Raw genomic sequence first — 20,796 nt, forward strand, 5'->3', positions numbered from 1 at the left:
CCAGTCTAAAGGTGGTGTTTGCATCCATCCACTCTGTGAATAAATGTGTCAACTACTTCCTGAAGTGTTTTTGTGTGTGCTTCATTTCCATGAAGCTATTTATCTATCTGTTTAATGCCCACATGTGCAGTATGTTGCCCAATATGTGCTTGTGCCAGTGTGTGTGTGTGTGTATGTGTGCATGTGTGTGTGTGCACTTGTGTGTGTGTTATTTCCACAAAGGCTTTTCAATCTCACAGCGGACTTGGGGTGTCATCAACAAATCAACATTTACAGCTGAGGTCTGATAGTCACGCTTGCCAGGTAGAGTTCATCCACTCACATACACGTGTGCACACATTAAGTCACTAAGGCGCACTAACTAACACATTATCTTATTTGTATTGTATTTGTAGGGTTGTATGTGGGACTTATTCTTGGTTGGTTACTGTGACTCTCTGGACTCTTCATTGGTTGCCTCGCAGTGATGACAAGACTCCTTGAAGTTACTGAAGAAAGACCAGTCAAGAAATACAGACCATTCACCAGTGCTGTGCTGATTTTGTGGGGCATGTCTTCAAGTGAAAGTAAAGAGGACCCCTTCCACAAAAATGTTTTTGAAATTGTTTTTGTACACCCACAAAGTGCGCCCTGCTGGTGGGCTCCTAAGGCCTAAGTACATGAAGTAAATATAAGTAATTGAGGTGTACTGAGCAGTGTTGGGGGTAACGTGACAACTAGGGGTGGGGGAAATTTCCGATTCTTAGATGCATCGCGATTCGGACGTGGACGAATCTGAATCGATTCACAAACGTCCAAATTTCGATTATTTAAATCTGTTAATTAGAGTAATACAGAAGGTTCTAAATAATGTGGAACTAAGAAGCGCGGTATGTGTCATCTCCGGGACACTTTGGGATGCGCACCTGGAGCAGACACGCCGACGCGCACAGAGGAAAACAAACATGGCTGACCGCTACCCACCTCGCCGTGAGAGCTGAACAGCTTCTTCTAATTTAAAAGCAGATGTGTGGAAATACTTTGGCTTCTACAACATTGACGGCGGAAGCGGACTGGAAAAGAGCCACGTTATATGTAAGCTGTGTCGTGCTAAAATAAAATACTTTGGCAACACAACAAACATGAGAAGCCATGTAACTCGATTCCACCTGACGGAGGAGTCAGGGAGACGGCAGGCTGTTGTTGCTGCGGCTACTAGTGGCGCTACCGACCAGAGAACAATCGAGGAAGCAATTAGAAAGCTGCCACCCTCATCGGAAAAGGCGAAGCGAATTACGAAGGCCATCGCGGCCTTTATTGCCAAGGATTTGCGTCCTTATTCTGTCGTGGAAAATCAGGGATTTCGAGCACTGCTGCATACACTGGAGCCCAGATACACCATTCCATACCGACGCTATTTCACCGACACTCTACCATCAAACCAAAACAGCAGTCATGGCCTCACTGTTGAAGGCAGGTAGGAACGCAGTTACATGTGATGCGTGGACGTCTGTCGCCACCGAATCATTTGTTACTCTAACTGCGCATTTTATCTTGTGATTTCAGATACCTGTTGTTACCTTTGGTTCCATACAACGAAGTTGTAACTTTCCAGTTTGCAAGCATTTCCATTTATATGTTTAATAAAATATAATGGAAATGAATTCAACTCTTTCTTATTACAAATGCACTGTTTTTAAAAATTGCAAGTGTTGAATGCTTATTCAGTGAGACAAAAAGAAATGTGTGTTGTGAAAAAGTGCATCAATATACATAAATTAAAGATGCATCAATAATCGTTTTATAATTGAATCATAGCCCCTGAATCGTAATCGTAATCGAATCGTGAGGTGCCCAAAGATTCCCACCCCTAGTGACAACAGTAACACATTACAGTAATATTACGTTGAGCAGTAACAAAGTAATATAACGCATTACCAACAGGATTTTGGGTAATATTGTTACATTTACAATGTCACATACGGCATGTTTTTTTATTCACCCACACCGCTCCACTTTCGCCAGTGCACCACAGGAAAAAAAATCCCCTGAAGGATACTGTGTGTTTCCATGTCATTACTGACTGCATTATAAAAGGGTGAGTCATGCTGTACTGTGCATTATCATGTTCAGTGTGTTTCTGTTAATATACCTACAATGTCTAAGACACATCCTGTTCTGCTTTTGTGTCCTAAAGTGGGATTTTTACTTGTGTAGCAGACCCTACGCCATAGCCTACGTATGTGGATTACGCCATTGTGAGCATTTATACTTGTGCGGTGGTGAGACTTTGTCACTCTGCAGTTACACCTCCAAAACACTAGTCGGTGGCAGGGTTTCTAGGAAGTGCTGTAAAGTTTAGTTGATTCAAAACACACACAAAATACACTTTGAACACACATTAAACATGACTTAATAGAGAAAATTTCAAACACAAATACACGAATTGGCCTCACTATAACTTGCAACATTCACAGACAAAGCACGTCAGGCTACGGCATAGGTTACGGCATAGGTTCTACGTCGACGCAGAGCCTTGGCTGTAGGTACAGTGTCAATCCAACGCAGAAGTATAAATTCCGCTTAAGGCTGCTTGAAAGCAGCTGGGATAAGGAGCTAGCCTCCCATTGTTTTTTTCACATCCTAGTGATCAGCACATCTAGGTGATGCCATCAATGTGCGTTAGTACATGTTGGATACGTTTCCATTCACATCCCCTAAAACTGCAGAGCAACGCCAATCTCCAGTGCTGTTGTTACTGACACACTGGGACAGTGCAGGTGGGTCTTCCAGCTCCGATGTATTAATTTGCGCCTGTCATAGTGACTAACTTGCATACCATTCTGTTTGTTGTGCTAACCTTAACATTTGTTTTAATGTTTCAAATCATAAGCTCACACATATTTATCTTTATCTCATAATTATTAGACTCTGATCCTCTACCTGCCTGTCTGTCCCCGTGCCCAAGGCTATTGGTTTATTTCAAAAGGTTTAGGCTATTTATTTCTTCTATGTCATCATGCTATTATTGATATAAGCAGGGGATTTTAATACAAAGTGGTAACCACTGTGAATGCATGACTGGGCCAGACGTAATAAACTGGAGCTTCTGTGCTTTAATTAACTGTTATGAAACATTAGCCTCATCCATTTACAATGCTTAGGCGTTCTTCTGAGGCTATTTTGGTGAATGCAAAAGTAGTGTAATAAGTAACTTACTCTACACAGAAAGTAATATTGTAAAGTAACTTATTTCTTTCAAATAAACTTAACTGGTAATGCATTACATTTTGAGAGTAACTTGCCCAGCACTGGTATTGAGCATGGGAAACTTCTGTCTAAGGCGACTCAAGACCACTTTCTATATTTATCAATTATTTAAACAATAAAGAAAACAATACCACATTGTGAACACTTTAGTGCTCTATAAAATAAATAATAATTCAAAATTGACAACTCTGTGCACAAAATTGTGTTTTATGAGTAAATAAAATAATAATCCAAACAATCTGCCCTCCAAGCAACAAAGTCGGCCTTTGTTCAGTTGCAACAATCAGACTTAAGGCCAATTTCCACCAGATGCGTGTTGGTTGCGTCTCCGCTCTGGCACAGCAGTGGAGCCGATAGGATTCCATTCTAGTCAATGTGTGTGTTTCCACCGGCTGCGGCTGTGCTGCGTTCCGGCTCCGTCTCAGCTCCGGCACTCCGGAGCCCTCCGGAACAGATACGCAGGACTTCTATTTTTGCCGGACGCCGGAGCACAACGCAGCAATTCAGCACAGAGCAGATTGTGCGGGGCAGGAAGTCATGCACAGAAACACGATAAAACATCCGGTTAATTTTCAAAATAAAATACACAGTGTTCACGGCGGATCATATTTCCCTGCACTACACCTTAAAAACTACATAATGGGCAGAGGCAGGCCTGAAGTCAACAGGTCAGAGGTTTTCAGACGTCATTTCACCCCGTGAACACCATGGACAAGGAGATATTAATCATGGCAGTGCACCGAGACGTCTTCTGGCGGAGCTGCACCACACCGCACAGCAAACGCAGCCAGTGGGTATTGACAGACGGCGGAGCACGCAGTGGATAACCAGCACTGCCGTTCCGCAACGGACACGCATCCAGTGTCTCCTCCTCACTTTATTTTCCTGTCTTTCCTTTGCTCTCTTCTCATTTTCATCTTCTCCCTCTTTCTTTTTAAATAGTCATGTACCAATTCTTGTAATTAACTTTTGAAAAAAACTTAAATATTCAGAAATAATACTGTAAACATAACTGTATCTTCCACAACATTATTCTTGTGTGTTTGAGTAAACTTAAGCATATGTAAAGTTGGATGTATTATTAATGAGTATTATGACAAGGCGTGATTGATGATGATTGATCTGACACATTCCTGACAACCTTAGGAGGTCCGCTGTTGGCTGATTCTGCTCTTGAGTGAGGGAATGATTGTGGTCCTTATTTTCCAACACCTCTGAGTCACTGTACTCAGAACTTAAGAATCACACCTCAACTTTTCTTATAGTATCTTTAGCTGCTTAATACAAAGCTTCTCACCCGAACCTTTTACTAGTTTTTTTTTAGGCATTGGTCAAAATCTAGGATCATTTTAAAGACAATGTCGTAGAAGTGTTACACATACTGGCCCAGGTTTCAGGAGGTGTTACACTCAAATAACCACAGCTACCTGCACTGAACCATGCTGAGACGATAGAGGGAGGGAAGAGTGAACATAGAGGAGTAGATGGAGTCTGGGGTCAAACAGTGGAAGAGTTTTTGGATCGGAGGGGCAGATGAGAGAAACAATTGACAGTCGAGCAATTAGCTGAGCCTCAGTGGCTTTAAATATGACTGACATTTAGGTCTGAGAGCACTGTAAGACAAATTACTGATGTAAAGGATGAGCCAGAGTGATTTGTTGAGCATGTGATGAATGAAAGGAACATTTTACATTAGCAGTTATTAAATCAAATTGTGTTTAATTTATCAAGTCATATCACAATTTATCATGCTTCAGTTTATGTGCATTTTCATCAGACTGGTTCTATATTCACATTAATTTTCACTCTCTTGTCTATATTCATCCGTCAGCTTTGTCAGTTCTATTCTTCTGGCTCACACTGAGAAAAATCGGTGTTTCATTGTTAAAGTTGTGACTAATGAATGAGTTAAATATGCCTCAGATTTGTACTGAATAAACTCTAGATAATGACATTTTCTTTTATGGATTAATCAAATCATTTGTGTCTTGTTTTCAGCCCACGCTGATATTTTCATCTTTTAAGTTTCACTTCTACTCCTCATATTTTTCTGATTGAACACAGTATTGAAGTTCAGAAACTGCAATAATAAGAAACACACAGTAAGACTAATGAATGAATATGACATTTAGATAATATATTTATCGTAACCATTATTTAGACTTTCTAAGCTGCTAGTAGAACTGATAGTATTGCGTGTGCATCACACACCTACACACCATGGTTTTAAAGGCTGAATTTTTTCCAGAGGATGTGCAAATAACTCCTCAAGCACCATTACTCTTTCTTCCTGAACTTTATTTTAAAGACATGTTTAATACTGGTATCATGAATCAATCTTTAATTATAGCTCTTTTTGTCTGTCTGTTGCCTGTAGCCCACATTAGTATAATAACAATGAGCATAATGAATTGTGTTTATAACCCACAGCATTATAGAATAATGAGAAAAGAAGAGGAGAGGGAGGAAGGATGTGGGGTGGTGGAGAGGAAAAGGGAAAAAATCTGAATTAAACAAAGGAGAAAAGAAACAGGAAAGGAAAAGAAGGCACTGGAACCAACAGCTAACAGAGAAGGGAAGAATAAAGGGATGAAGAGAGGAAGAAAAAATGAACAAGTGAGTGTAGAGAGGGAGGAGAGAGTGGAAATAGAGGAAAATGAACAACATAACTGTGGTTGCTGATGTAAATCTCCCCCAGGTTAAAACAAGATGATAATTAAAAATGTACCGCAGGGTCACACTGTGACTGTGTGAGAGAGTGCGTACAGTGTATGTGTGTACATGTGTGTGTCTTAATGTGCAGCTTCAATTGCTGTGTGTGTGTGTGTGTGTGTCTGTGTGTGTGTGGTGGGGTGTTAGGGGGGTGAGATTGCAGTGCCCATTAAAAGGTGTCCCTGCTGCAATCAGTGTACAGAGGCCTTAGGGCCTATTTGTTAGTACATCAATCTGGAGTTAATGGAAACACACAACACACAAACACACACTCGTACACACAACCAAACTGCCTACAGTGCTAACATTGTCAGAGAGACTGCTGAACAGTGGGGCACACACATGAAAGCACGAACGTATGCACTTGAAAACACACACACACACACACACACACACACACACACACACACACACACAGCTGGCAAGGAAGCCAGCCAACCGGGCCTGCAGCAGAACACAACACATACTGTTTAGTACAAGCAAATCCCAGTGAGATCCCTTCAATTTTTTAATTCCTGTCTTATCAGACCTTTCTTGTTGTTGTCAATGCAGCTTATTGTTTTTTGTTCATGTTCTTAGTTGAAGCCTGATTCCTCTTGCTCTCATGCTACTGCTCACACTGCTAAAATAACATTTTTTGAGCCTGATGTAAGTTGCCAATCCAAACATGTTTCACTCCCCATCTGAAAATCACCCAGTGAAGACAAATCAAAGTGAAAAGACTATATTTGAAAATGTCATGGTTTTGACTATCGGCCAGTTTTCATCAGTAGATAAGGCAGCGCTGTAGCGAGGCCTGTGCGGGCTTTGTAAATGTTTTAGCACAGAGCAAATTGGATTGAGTACATATCTGCTCGTAAGTCACTGTTAATCGCTGACTAGAGGAGATGAAAGAACAAAAACGCAGCAGGACAGGGATGGGTAGAGTGCAGACAGGCTGAGAGTGGGAGGCCAGCAGAGCGCTCACAGAGGCACCATCTTTCTACTGTCTGACCCCAGACACCAAATCCCCACCAGCTCCACACCTGCTGTTCTCTACATGGACCTGACCTCTGACTTCCCTATGGACGGTCCCCACAGGGTCCAGTAAAGAACCAATCAAGATCCCGAGACCAAAGCTAGGCAGTGAGGTGGTTCTGGTATAGCAGCCACAGTCAGAATCCCAGATCACGTGATACCTTCTGAACAAACAAGACTTTTCCTCTATTATCAAACATTACAAAATACACGACTGCAAAGGCAGCTGAACAACAGTCAGAGGACTGTATCCATTAGAAATACAACAACCCCCATGATTTACTTCCAGTGTCAATGCTGAGTGCCAATGCGGGAAGTAGTCTGACATTTATGTATTACTGAAAGTAAGGGTGTGGAGGTTGGGGTGGTGGATTGTTGTGTAGTGAATCTGACTTGGAAGTGGGAAACCTGAGTGTTCTGTCACATACTTGCCATTATATCTGCCTTCTTATTAACAGTAACCATGATCTTTCCCAAACCATAACCAATTATTTTAGGTGCCCAAACTTAGTCAATATAATCAAGTGTTTTACATGCCTAACTTTGAACACATCCATAACCATGACCTTTTCCAAACCCAATTAATGTTCTTGCCTCTGGTTGTGATTGCTAATGTGCATTGTGGGCCCACAAATGTACAAAACCCAAAACCAGTGAAGTTGGCACGTTGTGTAAACCGTAAATAAAAACAGAATACAATGATTTGCAAATCCTTTTCAACCTATATTCAATTGAATACACTGCAAAGACAAGTTACTTAATGTTCGAACAGGTAAACTTTGTAATTTTTTGCAAATATTAGCTCATTTGGAATTTGATGCCTGCAACATGTTTCAAAAAAGCTGGCACAAGTGGCAAAAAAGACTGAGAAAGTTGAGGAATGCTCATCAAACACTTATTTGGAACATCCCACAGGTGAACGGGCTAATTGGGAACAGGTGGGTGCCATGATTGGGTATAAAAGCAGCTTCCCTGAAATGCTCAGTCATTCACAAACAAGGATGGGGCGAGGGTCACCACTTAGTGAACAAATGCGTGAGCTGATTGTTGAACAGTTTAAGAACAACATTCCTCAACGAGCTATTGCAAGAAATTTAGGGATTTCATCATCTACGGTCCGTAATATCGTCAAAAGGTTCAGAGAATCTGGAGAAATCACTGCACGTAAGCGACAAGGCCGAAAACCAACATTGAATGCCCGTGACCTTCGATCCCTCAGGCGGTACTGCATCAAAAACCGACATCAGTGTGTAAAGGACATCACCACATGGGCTCAGGAACACTTCAGAAAACCACTGTCAGTAACTACAGTTCGTCGCTACATCTGCAAGTGCAAGTTAAAACTCTACAATGCAAAGCGAAAGCCATTCATCAACAGCACCCAGAAACGCCGCCGGCTTCGCTGGGCCCGAGCTCATCTAAGATGGACTGATGCAAAGTGGAAAAGTGTTCTGTGGTCTGACGAGTCCACATTTCAAATTGTTTTTGGAAACTGTGGACGTCGTGTCCTCCGGACCAAAGAGGAAAAGAACCATCCGGACTGTTATAGGCGCAAAGATCAAAAGCCAGCATCTGTGATGGTATGGGGGTGTATTAGTGCCCAAGGCATGGGCAACTTACACATATGTGAAGGCACCATTAATGCTGAAAGGTACATACAGGTTTTGGAGCAACATATATTGCCATCCAAGCAACGTCTTTTTCATGGACGCCCCTGCTTATTTCAGCAAGACAATGCCAAGCCACATTCTGCACGTGTTACAACAGCATGGCTCCATAGTAAAAGAGTGCGGGTACTAGACTGGCCTGCCTGTAGTCCAGACCTGTCTCCCATTGAAAATGTGTGGCGCATTATGAAGGGTAAAATACGACAACGGAGACCCTGGACTGTTGAACAACTTAAGCTGTACATCAAGCAAGAATGGGAAAGAGTTCCACCTGAAAAGCTTCAAAAATTGGTCTCCTCAGTTCCCAAACGTTTACTGAGTGTCGTTAAAAGGAAAGGTGATGTAACACAGTGGTAAAAAGGCCCCTGTGCCAACTTTTTTGCAATGTGTTGCTGCCTTTAAATTCTAAGTTAATGATTATTTGCAAAAAAAAAAAAAAAGTTTCTCAGTTTGAACATTAAACATCTTGTCTTTGCAGTGTATTCAATTGAATATAAGTTGAAAAGGATTTGCAAATCATTGTATTCTGTTTTTATCTACGATTTACATAACGTGCCAACTTCACTGGTTTTGGGTTTTGTAGATGCCTGATTGGAACACTGGAATTAATGGGGCTCCATCTTAGAGCATGGTATCCAGTTCTCTTTGTACATCCAAACTCTTAATACATCGAAGCTCTTCTTTGTTGTCCAGTTAGTTTTAATAAGCCAGTCTGACAGTTTGGCTGCATGTGCATGTAAGTGCATTAGGAATGTGTGTATACCACTGGTTAGTTCATTGTCGCTGCTCTGCACTGCAATCACACAGCGATTATTGCTGACATCGGGATAGCATTGTCATGGAAGCCTAGCGCCCACCCTCTGGTTTCCACCCAGGTTAATATGTTAGCTCTGTCAGCACTGTTGCCATTGTTAGCGCTGCATGTTGAGTTAGCTTTGTTAGCTACAAAACGCCAGCTTAGCCATCCCTTGTTGAGAACCCATCCCAGACTCTACATCATAGATATCAGGGCTCAACAGTACGAGTGTTTCACTTGCATTTGCGACTAAAAATAGGTGTGTGCGAACTGTAAAAAATATTTAGGGGCACATGTATGCATAAAAAAATCAGCCGAAGCAGCCTATATTTTTGTCAATAAAAAAATATGATAATCTAACCGCAAATGTTGGAGGAACTCCAGCCGCCTTCCCTCTTCCCTGTGTGACACGGTTATGGGCCGTTTTCCAAGCCACTGTCGGCACAATGAATATCGTGCGTGATGCCAAGGGTAGCGGTGCCGCTTTGTCAGGCGTTGCCTCTCCATAGACAAACAATTGGACAGCCAGCGCAAAGCGGTTTTACAGCTGATCATGTGTAGAGGCCTTTAGGGACCGTTCGCCACGGCACCGCTGCTGGGCAGGGTGGAAATAAAGCCCTTTTCACACAGAGCGCGCAAAGCGCAGACCTCCGCCGACAAACTCATTCATTGTGTATGTGTATGCACCGCTCTGCCGCCGAGCGGCGCGCGCCGCCAGCCTGCGTTCGAATTTAAATTTTTTTAATTTCACCACAACGCGCCGTGACGACACCTCAGTGCCACGCGTCCAACAGTAGAGAAGAGCCTGAAGTAGACCTGAAAGCGGTCACCATGGAGCTGTAGCTCCTGAACAAGCCTGAACTCCCCCAAATCCTGTCCTCTGTGCCCTATCCGGTGGGCGCCGCGAAAGCTCCGTGTGAAGTCCTGCAGAGTTTCAGAGGACCTGGAGAATGTTTTAGGATAGTAATAACATTATATAAGATAATCATAGTGCAAAGATAATATATATAATATAATAACATTAAAGACAAAATTAAATTGCAATACTTTTTCAAAACTTGATGATTTTACCTTTCTGTACATTTTGTATAAAATGTACAGAAATTGCATTAAATAATTTTGCTTGTAAATGTCTATTTGCATCACGTTTATTACAGAAAACACATTATTTGATCAATTTACATTGTGCCCCTAAAGTTCTTTGTACGCTCCTTACTTTTTCAACTTAGGAACACATGTGCTCCTTGGGAAAAAAGTTAGCGTCAAGCCCTGGATATGTCCTAATTGTTGCATACACCAGCTTTAGGTGTAGTTAAGCTGTTTTGGCATTTGCTGCTGTGAGCACTTGGTGTCAACAACTTGGTTTCAATGCGGAAAACCTCTTCCTCAGAGCCAATAATGCGTTTGACGTCAGTCAGTTGCCATACACGGAGGAAGATCTGGGTAGTTAGCATGCAAAGTGCCAGCATCAGTACTGAAGAGACATAAAAGAGCTGCACTTACAGGATCATCATGGACAGAAAATCACTGTCATCAAATCTGTGCAGCATTGGCATGGTGAAAGGGGCACCTCTCCCATGCACAGGGTTAAGGTGGAATTATAGTTCTGTGTTAAGGAGTTTTGGTTACCCTTTGTAGCCTATTCACATATGCTCCTCTTCAAAATGACTCCCATTAACCCTTTCATCAAGTAAAATACCAGCTTTAGTATATATTTATGCCTGACGGTCACACTACTGTGGCTCTTGAGCTGTCCATCTCTGTCATGACAGGGAAAAAACTGCAGTGTCCATGGTAGGGTCCCAGTTGGACACAAACATGCTGTGCCATGAAGAAACACCACAGAAAGAGCACTTTGCACCAAAGATAGCGACAGCATTAAAAAAACGAGGACCTTAAGGATTATCACTTTAACAGCAGAATAAAGAGATAGAGAAGAGCTGTTCGTCCTTACCAGGCGTGATTTCTATCACTGTGTCTTGTCTTTCCGGGGGGAAAAGAACCTTGGGAGGCTGAGTGGTCTGGAGAGCTATGAGAGAGAGGGAAAGAGATACAGGAGGAAGGTTCATTATCAGGAGGGTGTGAGAGTTTTGAACTAATGAGCTTTAGTCAGGTGGACATAAATCACCATATTATGGGCTCATCATTCACACATGATAAATCTAAAGATCTAAGAAAACAAAAAGGTAAAGGAGAAAATTCACTTTATTTGTCAATGCACACGTGTTTATCATGTCCATCAAGTATCAATATGTAACACTGGTTTAAACAGGGAAAAAAAGAAGAGATATCCTTATTTTTGGAAGGAAAAGTTGGAACATTGAGTGTTTCATCCATTCACTGTTGCAATTTGCTGTATATCAAGTTTCAATCGAACCAAAATAAATTAAACCAACAGCTTTACTTAAATGTACCAGTATTTCTGTCAACTGGATAACAGCACCTGATGTGTTAGTACAAGGACAGATAGAGCTAGAGCAAAATCCAGACAGGCCAGAGAGTTGGAGAGTGACAAATAATAAGGTAAGTCTGAGATCTGAGTTAGCCTGAAAAACGGTTGCAATGTGGCTGTAGAGCTACACAGTACACCATTTTCTAAGGAAACCACCCAGGGAGAGTGCTGGCCTTTGCTCCACCAATTGATCACTGCCCTGCAGCATCACAAAGCCAAATTTAAAGAGTCGCATCGACTCTCACACCTACAAGATGCCGCCTCAGCCACGGAGGCAGCTCAGTGCACAGCTTGTCTCACCTCATGATTTCTTTTTGTCTCTTTGCAGGTTGACTGCCTCACAGCCTTTCAACTCTGATGACTGGCAGACACTCTCTGCTTCCACCTGAAGCACCTCTCAATTTCAGCTGGCTAGATTCTGAACACCATTGCTCTCTGCTGTGCAACACTTCCCCCCTCACCACCTCCAGGTTCCTAATAATCCTCTGATGTGTTTCAATGCTCCCATTCTTCTCTGAAGGCTGTGTCACAGCACATGAAATAACACTAAGATTAAGAGGGTGATTTCCGGTGTCTAGCAATTCCTAATGATCATGCAATGATCATCGTCATATACTGATGATTTAGCAGGAAACATGACGTGAATGAAGTTGTGAAGCTGACTAGTATTTCAGTACATACAGTACAGCTTCTGTACATTCCACTAACTAATGAGTGGACACTGTCGAAGATTAAAACTGACACCATGAATAAAAATTGGATTTTGACTTAAAGGCCCAGTGTGTAAAATGGGTTGGAAACAGTGACATCAGTGGTCAAATTCTAGATTGCAGGGCTCACTCGCTCACCCCTCCCATCGGGTAAATGACGGTGGCCTCGTAGGGACAAAAAGCCTTATGCACGACTTTTTCAGGAGTAGGTCTATCTAGCGATGAGGTGAATGTTTATTTAGAAATCTAAACCATGTTACGATATTGTAATGAATCCCTCACGAGCAGGAGACCAGAGGAGCGTTCGGGAAAAAGGCCTGTTTATTTGAGCACTCCAGAAACTCCGGTAACACTCCACTCCGTCCCAAACTCTGACTCTTCTAGTGTAACAGACACACTTCATAACTTTACACACATACTCGTTTGCCATAACGAGTGGGGACCCCCCTCCCCTCTCTGCTCCGCCAATCTCCAGCCCGCACACTGACTGACAGCGTAGCCTGTAAACAGAGCTCAGCTGTTTATTTAGCCTAGCAATATCTCCGGACTATAGTAGCTGCAATGGACGACTTTGAACGCGATTTTGAAGAGTTTCTTGTAGTGGACACAGACCCAGAGCCATACCTGTTTGAGCCGGAGCATACAGATGAGGAACTCCATGTGTTTGATGCTGAGCGGGTGAGAAGAGAGGCTGAATGCACAGAATGGGATTCGGTGCTACTGCTGCCATCGTTGGGGAGATATATCACCAGGAGGAAAAGCGCCGCAGAGAGTGCATCACAAGGAGTGAAGCTTCTTTTCCTCGCAGATGACGGTTCGGGTTCATTCTCTCCTGTTGCATGGTAAGTGTGGTCCATTCGCAAACTTTATAACTAAAAAAACTTTTCACTACTCTCTATCAACGAACTACTAACACTCTCTGCTGTTTCCTCCTCCTTCTTCCTTCCTTCCGCTGTCTTCGTTGGTTCATTTATACACGCGAAATGTGTTCTCTGGCTGGCTGGATTGTCCACTCGGTCTGCCGTACATACATGGTGGCGCAAGATGGCGACCTCTCTAAAGCAAGGCCCTTACTATATATATATATATAAAAGCATAATTATAAGGCTACGAAAACCAAACGAATTTTATTTTATAGCGATTATACACTTGTATAAACATATTAATAGGTAGAATATTCAGATTCAGATTCAGATTGACAATAAACCATGCCAAATATTACATACTGGCCCTTTAAGGCAGGACAGCCATGCTAGTGGTGTGACTCTAGAGATGGCAATGACAGTCTGTAGGTCAGCTGGTCCACAGCTTTGGTCCAGCTTGAAATAGCTTAGCATCTACATGATGGCTTACCAATACATGTTGTACAGACATTCATGGTCCCCACAGGATGAATCCTAATGAGGTCAGCGATCTTCTGACTTTTCTTGGAGTGCTTGAAAAAAGATGGAACGCCGCACACTCAGCTCCAGGTAAAAAAGGAATTTTATTTAGGACGTTTCGGCACAGGGCCTTTGTCAAGTCTTAACACACATGAGACACCAAAAGGAGTGGCTGATAAAGCCTTCTGTGAGCAATCAGCTCACCTGGTGTACACACCTGGTCTGCATTTGACACTAATCACCTGCATGTTTGACAGCAGAGAAGTGAATAAATCAGCTGATTGATCACAATCCATATAAATACAATCCTATTAAAATATCCATTTCAGAGAAGAAAAAGGAAGTATGCAATACAAAACATTCTGCACAGGATCCCAATGGACACAAAAAACACAGATTATTCCAAAACAAACACAATATACAATATTTACAAAAAAAGAAGAACAGATCAGCTGCACATCAACCTATAAAAAGGCATCATTAGCAATATAAGCTGTACCTGGTCTCTGTCACTAGAACTGACACTATTTATCTAGAGCAAAAAGTTATAGAAAACATTTCAAATCGTAATCAACATTCAGATCATTTGGTGCCAGAGTGTTCAAATAGTGTATGTATTGCTACCACGCTGTTGACATTTGTGGTTTTGAGTATCTTGACAACTACTGAAGGGATTGCCAAGGAATTTAGTACAAACACTCATGTCGCACTCAGGATGAACTGTAACAACTTTGGTGATCCCTTGATTTTTCTTCTAGCACAACTATAGGCTGAAGTGTTAATTTGTCAGATACTTTGGTTTACGACTAAATACCTGGAAATACTAATGACATTTCCACCTATCTCAGCTATATTTTGTTTAGAGCTAATTGGTGCTTTTTTCCCAACAAGCATGTATATGCAGGTTTTTTAAACCTGGGAAGACTTGCTAAAAATAGATGAAAGACTCCTTTCTCATTTCCAGTAGACAAAAGCTATGTACATGGCTCTGCATTTAACTAACTCTCTTTTTTCATGAGAGTGCGAGAAAACAGTGTTATTAAATAGTAGTAAGCAGCATGGAGCCCTGTGAAAATGCTACGTGGTTACTTCTTTTTTTTTTATTCTGTTACTTATTCAATTTTGCTCTCAAACTTGGTGCAGACAAATTCTGAATGATGTTCAAGTGCTGCTTGGACAAAGAGGGACTCTAACTTATGGTGGCGTGTCATTGCATAGTGCCGGAAAAGGTGTGAAAATTTCATTGCTGCCAAATGGAGCTGGAGCCAGTAAATACCCATAACTACAGCATAATCATTTTTATTCAGTGTGAATGCAGATTGTAACCTTTCCCACCAAAGACAAAAGCCAGATGTTACTGGGTTTCTCGTCCAGTGGGAAAAGGGATTTAGCACGTTAGCATGCTAACATACAACACAAAGATTATGAAAAATGATTATGCACTGCTGCAACTGCAATGTTAGCATAATAACATTGACAGGGTTCTTGCACCATTTTAAAAGTAAAATTTAATGCTTTTTAAGACCTCAAAGAACATAATTTAAGACCCAAAAATAATATATACATATCAATTTATTGACTTTATGCAGATAGTAACAGTACTGGTTATGTGCTCTATTCAAGTCAGTCTATGGTCACCGTGGTCTTTCTGTGTGTGTGGCCTATAAATGTAATGGTAAATTTTGCAAATTAAACTAATGATTTTCTATAGGTTTACTAACTGGTAAAATCATATATTTTGTGCTAAAATACAACGTATCTAATGTGTATTTACAACCTAGCTTGATTCTGCATCTCTATTTACAGCTCATTAACCCTTACGTGAATGTTTACTGTTGCTGTTGCAACAAGTGACAGACTACATTAGCAGCTAGATTTGCCCAACCGTCAACAACAACCCATAAAACCACAATTCGGCATATTTACACATAATAAACCACATCTACCAACAGTTACACCCCTTAAACGCTGAGCTAATGTGTTGTTACCTGTTAGATTGTCAAAGTGACCATAGACCTGTGACCTAAATATAGCACATAACCAGTCCTCTGCCGACTCTGCCCGGATTGGGAGCACTGAGCACCAGGGGGGTGTTGGTGTTTACACCACTAGTATAGGAGCTCTGGATCGCATTAACTTTGCTCAATTTTACACCATACTTAAGGGTCATTCTCACTGCCGCGATACGGAAATGCGGGACGGATTTGCGGAATATTTGCGCAGCGCTTTTCCGTGCTCAAACCATACACACAAGCGTTTTGCTGTGGTCAGTGACCACACTGTCAGCTGACAGGGACAGCTAACAGCAGCAGCAGCAAAGCTAACATCAGGACGTCATCTGTTAAAAGCCTCCCGTCGTCGGATACGACATGAAACTACTCCAGGCCAGTAACAAACCTCAGTGTTACTATATAAAGGTAAGTAAGTACAGTGTTTGCAGGTGCTTCTGCACCTTCAACTGTTTAATTACTCAAATTTTCAGTGTAACATACACTAAGTGTCCCACTGTCACAGTTTTTCTTTTCTTTTCTTTACTTTGCCACCTTGTACTTCAGCTTTCCCCCCAATAACCCCGTCAATGCCTCTATCATTCCATCCCTCTCTCTGTATCTCTGATAAGACTGATAGTTTCATTTGCATTCTGAAGGGACCGCTGCACCCTTTTGAGATTAATGAGACAACCCTTCACCTAGACCTACTCCTCTCCTGTTCTGTCCTCTATTCCTACCCCGTACCTTTCCTTTCCTGTCCTTTCCTCTTTGCTTTGTCACTATGCCTTTAGTTAAGGCTGTATGTTGCAGTATGTGTTGTATTCTTAATCTTAAATTACATGATATAACATACTGCATGACTTTTCACGGCTTTAAAGGGACAATTCACCCCAACATAAAATATACATATATTTCCTCTTACCAGTAGTGCTATTGATCAGTCTAGATTGTTTTGGTGTGAGTTGCAGAGTGCTGGAGATATCAGCCATAGAGATGTCTGCCTTCTCTTGAATATATTGGGAGTAGATGGCACTCAGCTTGTGGTGCTCAAAGCGCAAAAAAAAACCCATACAAACTCAACAGCAATGTCTCTTTTCAGAAATCATGTCCCGGTTACTGAAGATAATCCACAGACCTTGCTGTGAGCAGTATTATCTAAGAACTATTTTCTTTCTACCAAACTACATCCATATCTCTACAGCTGACATCTCTAACACTCAGCAGCTCAAATCAAAACAATGTAGGACTAGCACTACAGGTAAGAGGAAAATATGTTTCTTTTTGATGTTGGGTGAAATGTCCCCTTAAGCCGAGTTAAGTGTCAATGGTGTATTTGCCTGCACCTGCCTGATATTCTGGGGACTTATTGTGAACTTGGCTGCAACAAAGTGAGAAGGAGACACAGTAGGAGCTACGTCAGTAGTGATTAAGTAGTGGTGCAGTGCGTCTTTCCTACATACATCCGTGTCTTTATTAAGTGACACCCCTAACAGATCCTGATGAAAAGTCTGCAGTACTGTTTTGTGTTTATGTTTGGTCTTTTTGAATTATAAAAAGTCTCTCCAGGAAAAAATACATTTCTAACAATACATGCAATGCATTATTTTGTACCATTTGCACCTTGCTGTACACTTTCTCTAACTGTCTTGTAGTTACACTTAACACCAATGGCTGCAAAATGCGCAAAAATCTGTCACAGCACCAGCTGCACCAACGCCATGTGCCATTAATTCACAAGGACAACTTTCTCTGAGAGAGAAGGAAAAGTATGGGTCTGTGTTAACCTGAATAAGAATCTGAATATCAAAAGGTGTATGGTGAATAGATGGTAATGATGGGGTTGCTGTTTACTTTTAGCACACGGCTTTACAAAGACACACACACACGAGCATGCATTTGAGATCTTTGAACCTGTTATAATGCTTGCTTGTCTTGAAAATGTCAGTATGCTGTTGATGTGAAAATATGTGTGCGTGTCTATGTCTACATGTGTGTGGAGAAAGTGCCATTAGCTTAAAGGCACTGGCTGATTTCAACCAAGCAGCTCCAGGAAGTAATGATTCCCAGGAAGTAAACAGGAACCATATCAGCTCTGTTTAATACGCTTTGTAGTTCTACTGTATCTGAGCAACTGTGAAAATAATGCAAAGCCCCAGCTTAATGTGAGAAAAGAAGTTTGCATGCAGTGAGACAACAACACTGATTAGACAGCAACTTAAGCCCTTTTTAGATTGGAATAGTGCAAATTTGCAGGAAAGCCCAATCAGTCTTTTTTCAGCATTGGCAGTATAAAAACAAAATTGGGGAGTGTGGCAAAATGCTGCCTACCTACATTTGTTTATACAGAATGCGCCTTTTTCGGGGCAATGGGGGGCGTGAGCAAGTAACGAAACGTGTAGCTCAGCGTGTGACGTAACCAGTGACATGGGAGGGAAGCCGCGGCTGGTCAGTCCTTCGGCGATTCTCTCATAAGTTGGCCGTGTCTTAACCGTTCCTGTCATCTGACATCCTTGTCTCCCCAGTTGCTCATCTTTACAGTGTCTGTCATGTTTGCGTTTCCCTCTTGCTACTAGCTGCTCGCTGAGTTCAAATAAACACAAGAAGTTTGTGCTCTAGAGAAAGGATCAACACTCAGTGAAAAACCTAAGCCCTATGATAAGCTAATATGGCAAGGCTTAACTATACAAACCAATGAGCAGTGATAACTAGCATGTCTTTGGGGTCATCGGGTGGGAACCTCCTTTCACCAGTGTTTCGTCTAGTTGGTCCCACGACACCTCCAGGAGGCTAGACAGTGATCTCTAGCGTCCCAGAGACACTCCCCTAATGCCAGGTCTCACTGCTCCCCACACCAACCCAATAACCTCCTTTACCTTACTTACGCATGGCTTTCTCAGCCCAAACAGCACTGCCACCTTCAACCAAACACAGGCTCCGTACATGTGAGCTCTAGGTAGAAGCAGGGCTGATACTACCTTTCCTAGCACATTCACCACACTCTATTTCACACGCTACATAGCATAACTACAATATACGCTAAAGTTAAAGGAGCTAAATAAACTTACAGGATCAGCAAACACACTCGCCTTGCCACATGGCCTCAAACAAAATGGATTCAGATAGGCCACTCCCACACTTAAATAACCTTCCTCTTCCTGGACTTCCTCCTTACTTACACATGGCTTTCTCAGCCCAAACAGCACTGCCATCTTCAACCAAACCCAGGCTCCGTACATGCGAGCTCCAGGTAGAAACAGGGCTGATACTACCTTTCCTAGCACATTCACCACACTCTATTTCACGCGCTACATAGCATAACTACAATATAAGCTAAAGTTAAAGGAGCTAAATGAACTTACAGGATCAGCAAGCACACTCACCTTGCCGCATGGCCTCAAACAAAATGGATTCAAATAGGCCACTCCCACACTTAAATACTTCCTCTTCCTGGATTTCCTCCTGAGAGGAAGTGGATCTCTCCACCTGATCTCAAGGAGTTATGTGCCCTGTTTAGTAGTTCCCCCTGCTGGCCCCCAACTGACATTATTTCTTCTCTTATAGATAAACTGGCTACATTTAATTACTTCATCTGACATTTCCCTCACTGTCTTCCTCAAACTCTGTCCCCGCACTCCGAGTTCCCCCAGGAGTGAGACAGCTGATCTTGCTATGAATCCCCTACACCCCACTTCCACTGGACAAATCCTAGTCTTCCATCCTCGCTGCTCAGCTTCTGCTCCTAAGTCTACATGTCTAAGCTTTTTTCTTTCATAGGCTTCTTCCACTGAGTCTTCCCAAGGAACTGTCAGCTCAATGAAATAAACTATCCGTTGACTCACTGACCACAACACTAAGTCAGGCCTCTGCCTGGTACAAACTATTTCCTGGGGAACAACAAGCTTTCCCCCTAAATCTACTTGCATTTCCCAATCACAAGCACCTTCTAGGCGGCCACACCCTTGCCTCCTCACTAACTTATCTCTTCTGTGTTTCTCTCCCTCACGGACAAACTGAATTACTAAGCTCCTATCCTTAACACCTTCTGAATTCACCTGTCTTCGTTTCCCTTTGATGCCTGCAGCTAAACATTTCAACACCTGGTTATGTCGCCATGTATATCGGCCTTGTGACAAGCTAACTTTACAGCCTGACAAAATATGCTTTAAGGTTGCGGTACGTGAACACAATGGGCATGATGGGTCCTCATTTACCCACAGTTTTAGGTTCTGGGGGGTTGATAACACATTGTATGTAGCCCCAAATAGGAATCTAATACGATTCTCCTCCATACTCCACAGGTCCCTCCAACTAAGCTTCCTCTTTTCTACACTTTCCCAATTCAACCACTGTCCCTGTTTAGCCTGGGCCACTACCTTTGCACCCCTTAATATCTTTTCCTGTCTACGTATCTGTTCTACAACCAGCTTTCTTTTATCTTTGAGACCTGCTTTATTCCATACCGGTTTGCCTGAGCCAAGCCCCAGGCCTCCCTGGCCAAACTGCACATTACCTACAATCTCTGCATGCCTAAGAGCTGCCTCTGCCTCCTGAACTGCCGATCTTGGGTTCCACTTCCTCCCCTTGGTTGGATTTGGAACCACACTCCTAACTACCACATCCTTACTCCCAGATAACAACAGCTCTGTCCTGACCTTGGTACATTTAAATTCCTCTGTTAAACTAGATACTGGCAGCTGAAGTATCCCTTTTCCATACAATGCAACACTACTTAGGCACCTAGGAGCGCCCAACCACTTCCTAATATAGGAGCTAACCGACCTTTCAATTCTCTCCACTACGGATATTGGAATTTCATAAAT

General features: G+C 42.2%; 1 protein-coding gene across 3 annotated transcripts in view; it reads right to left on the minus strand.

Annotated features, from left to right (window-relative positions):
• Positions 1–20,796, minus strand: part of il1rapl2 (interleukin 1 receptor accessory protein-like 2) — a 633,588-nt gene that overhangs the window by 98,143 nt on the left and 514,649 nt on the right. For all 3 annotated transcript variants that reach the window (XM_078169190.1, XM_078169189.1, XM_078169191.1), the window contains exon 7: positions 11,396–11,470. In XM_078169190.1, coding sequence (XP_078025316.1) covers positions 11,396–11,470 — 75 coding nt within the window. The remainder of the gene's footprint in view (positions 1–11,395; positions 11,471–20,796) is intronic.

Source organism: Epinephelus lanceolatus, chromosome 7, assembly GCF_041903045.1.
Source record: "Epinephelus lanceolatus isolate andai-2023 chromosome 7, ASM4190304v1, whole genome shotgun sequence".
In the NCBI taxonomy this organism is placed as follows: domain Eukaryota; kingdom Metazoa; phylum Chordata; class Actinopteri; order Perciformes; family Serranidae; genus Epinephelus; species Epinephelus lanceolatus.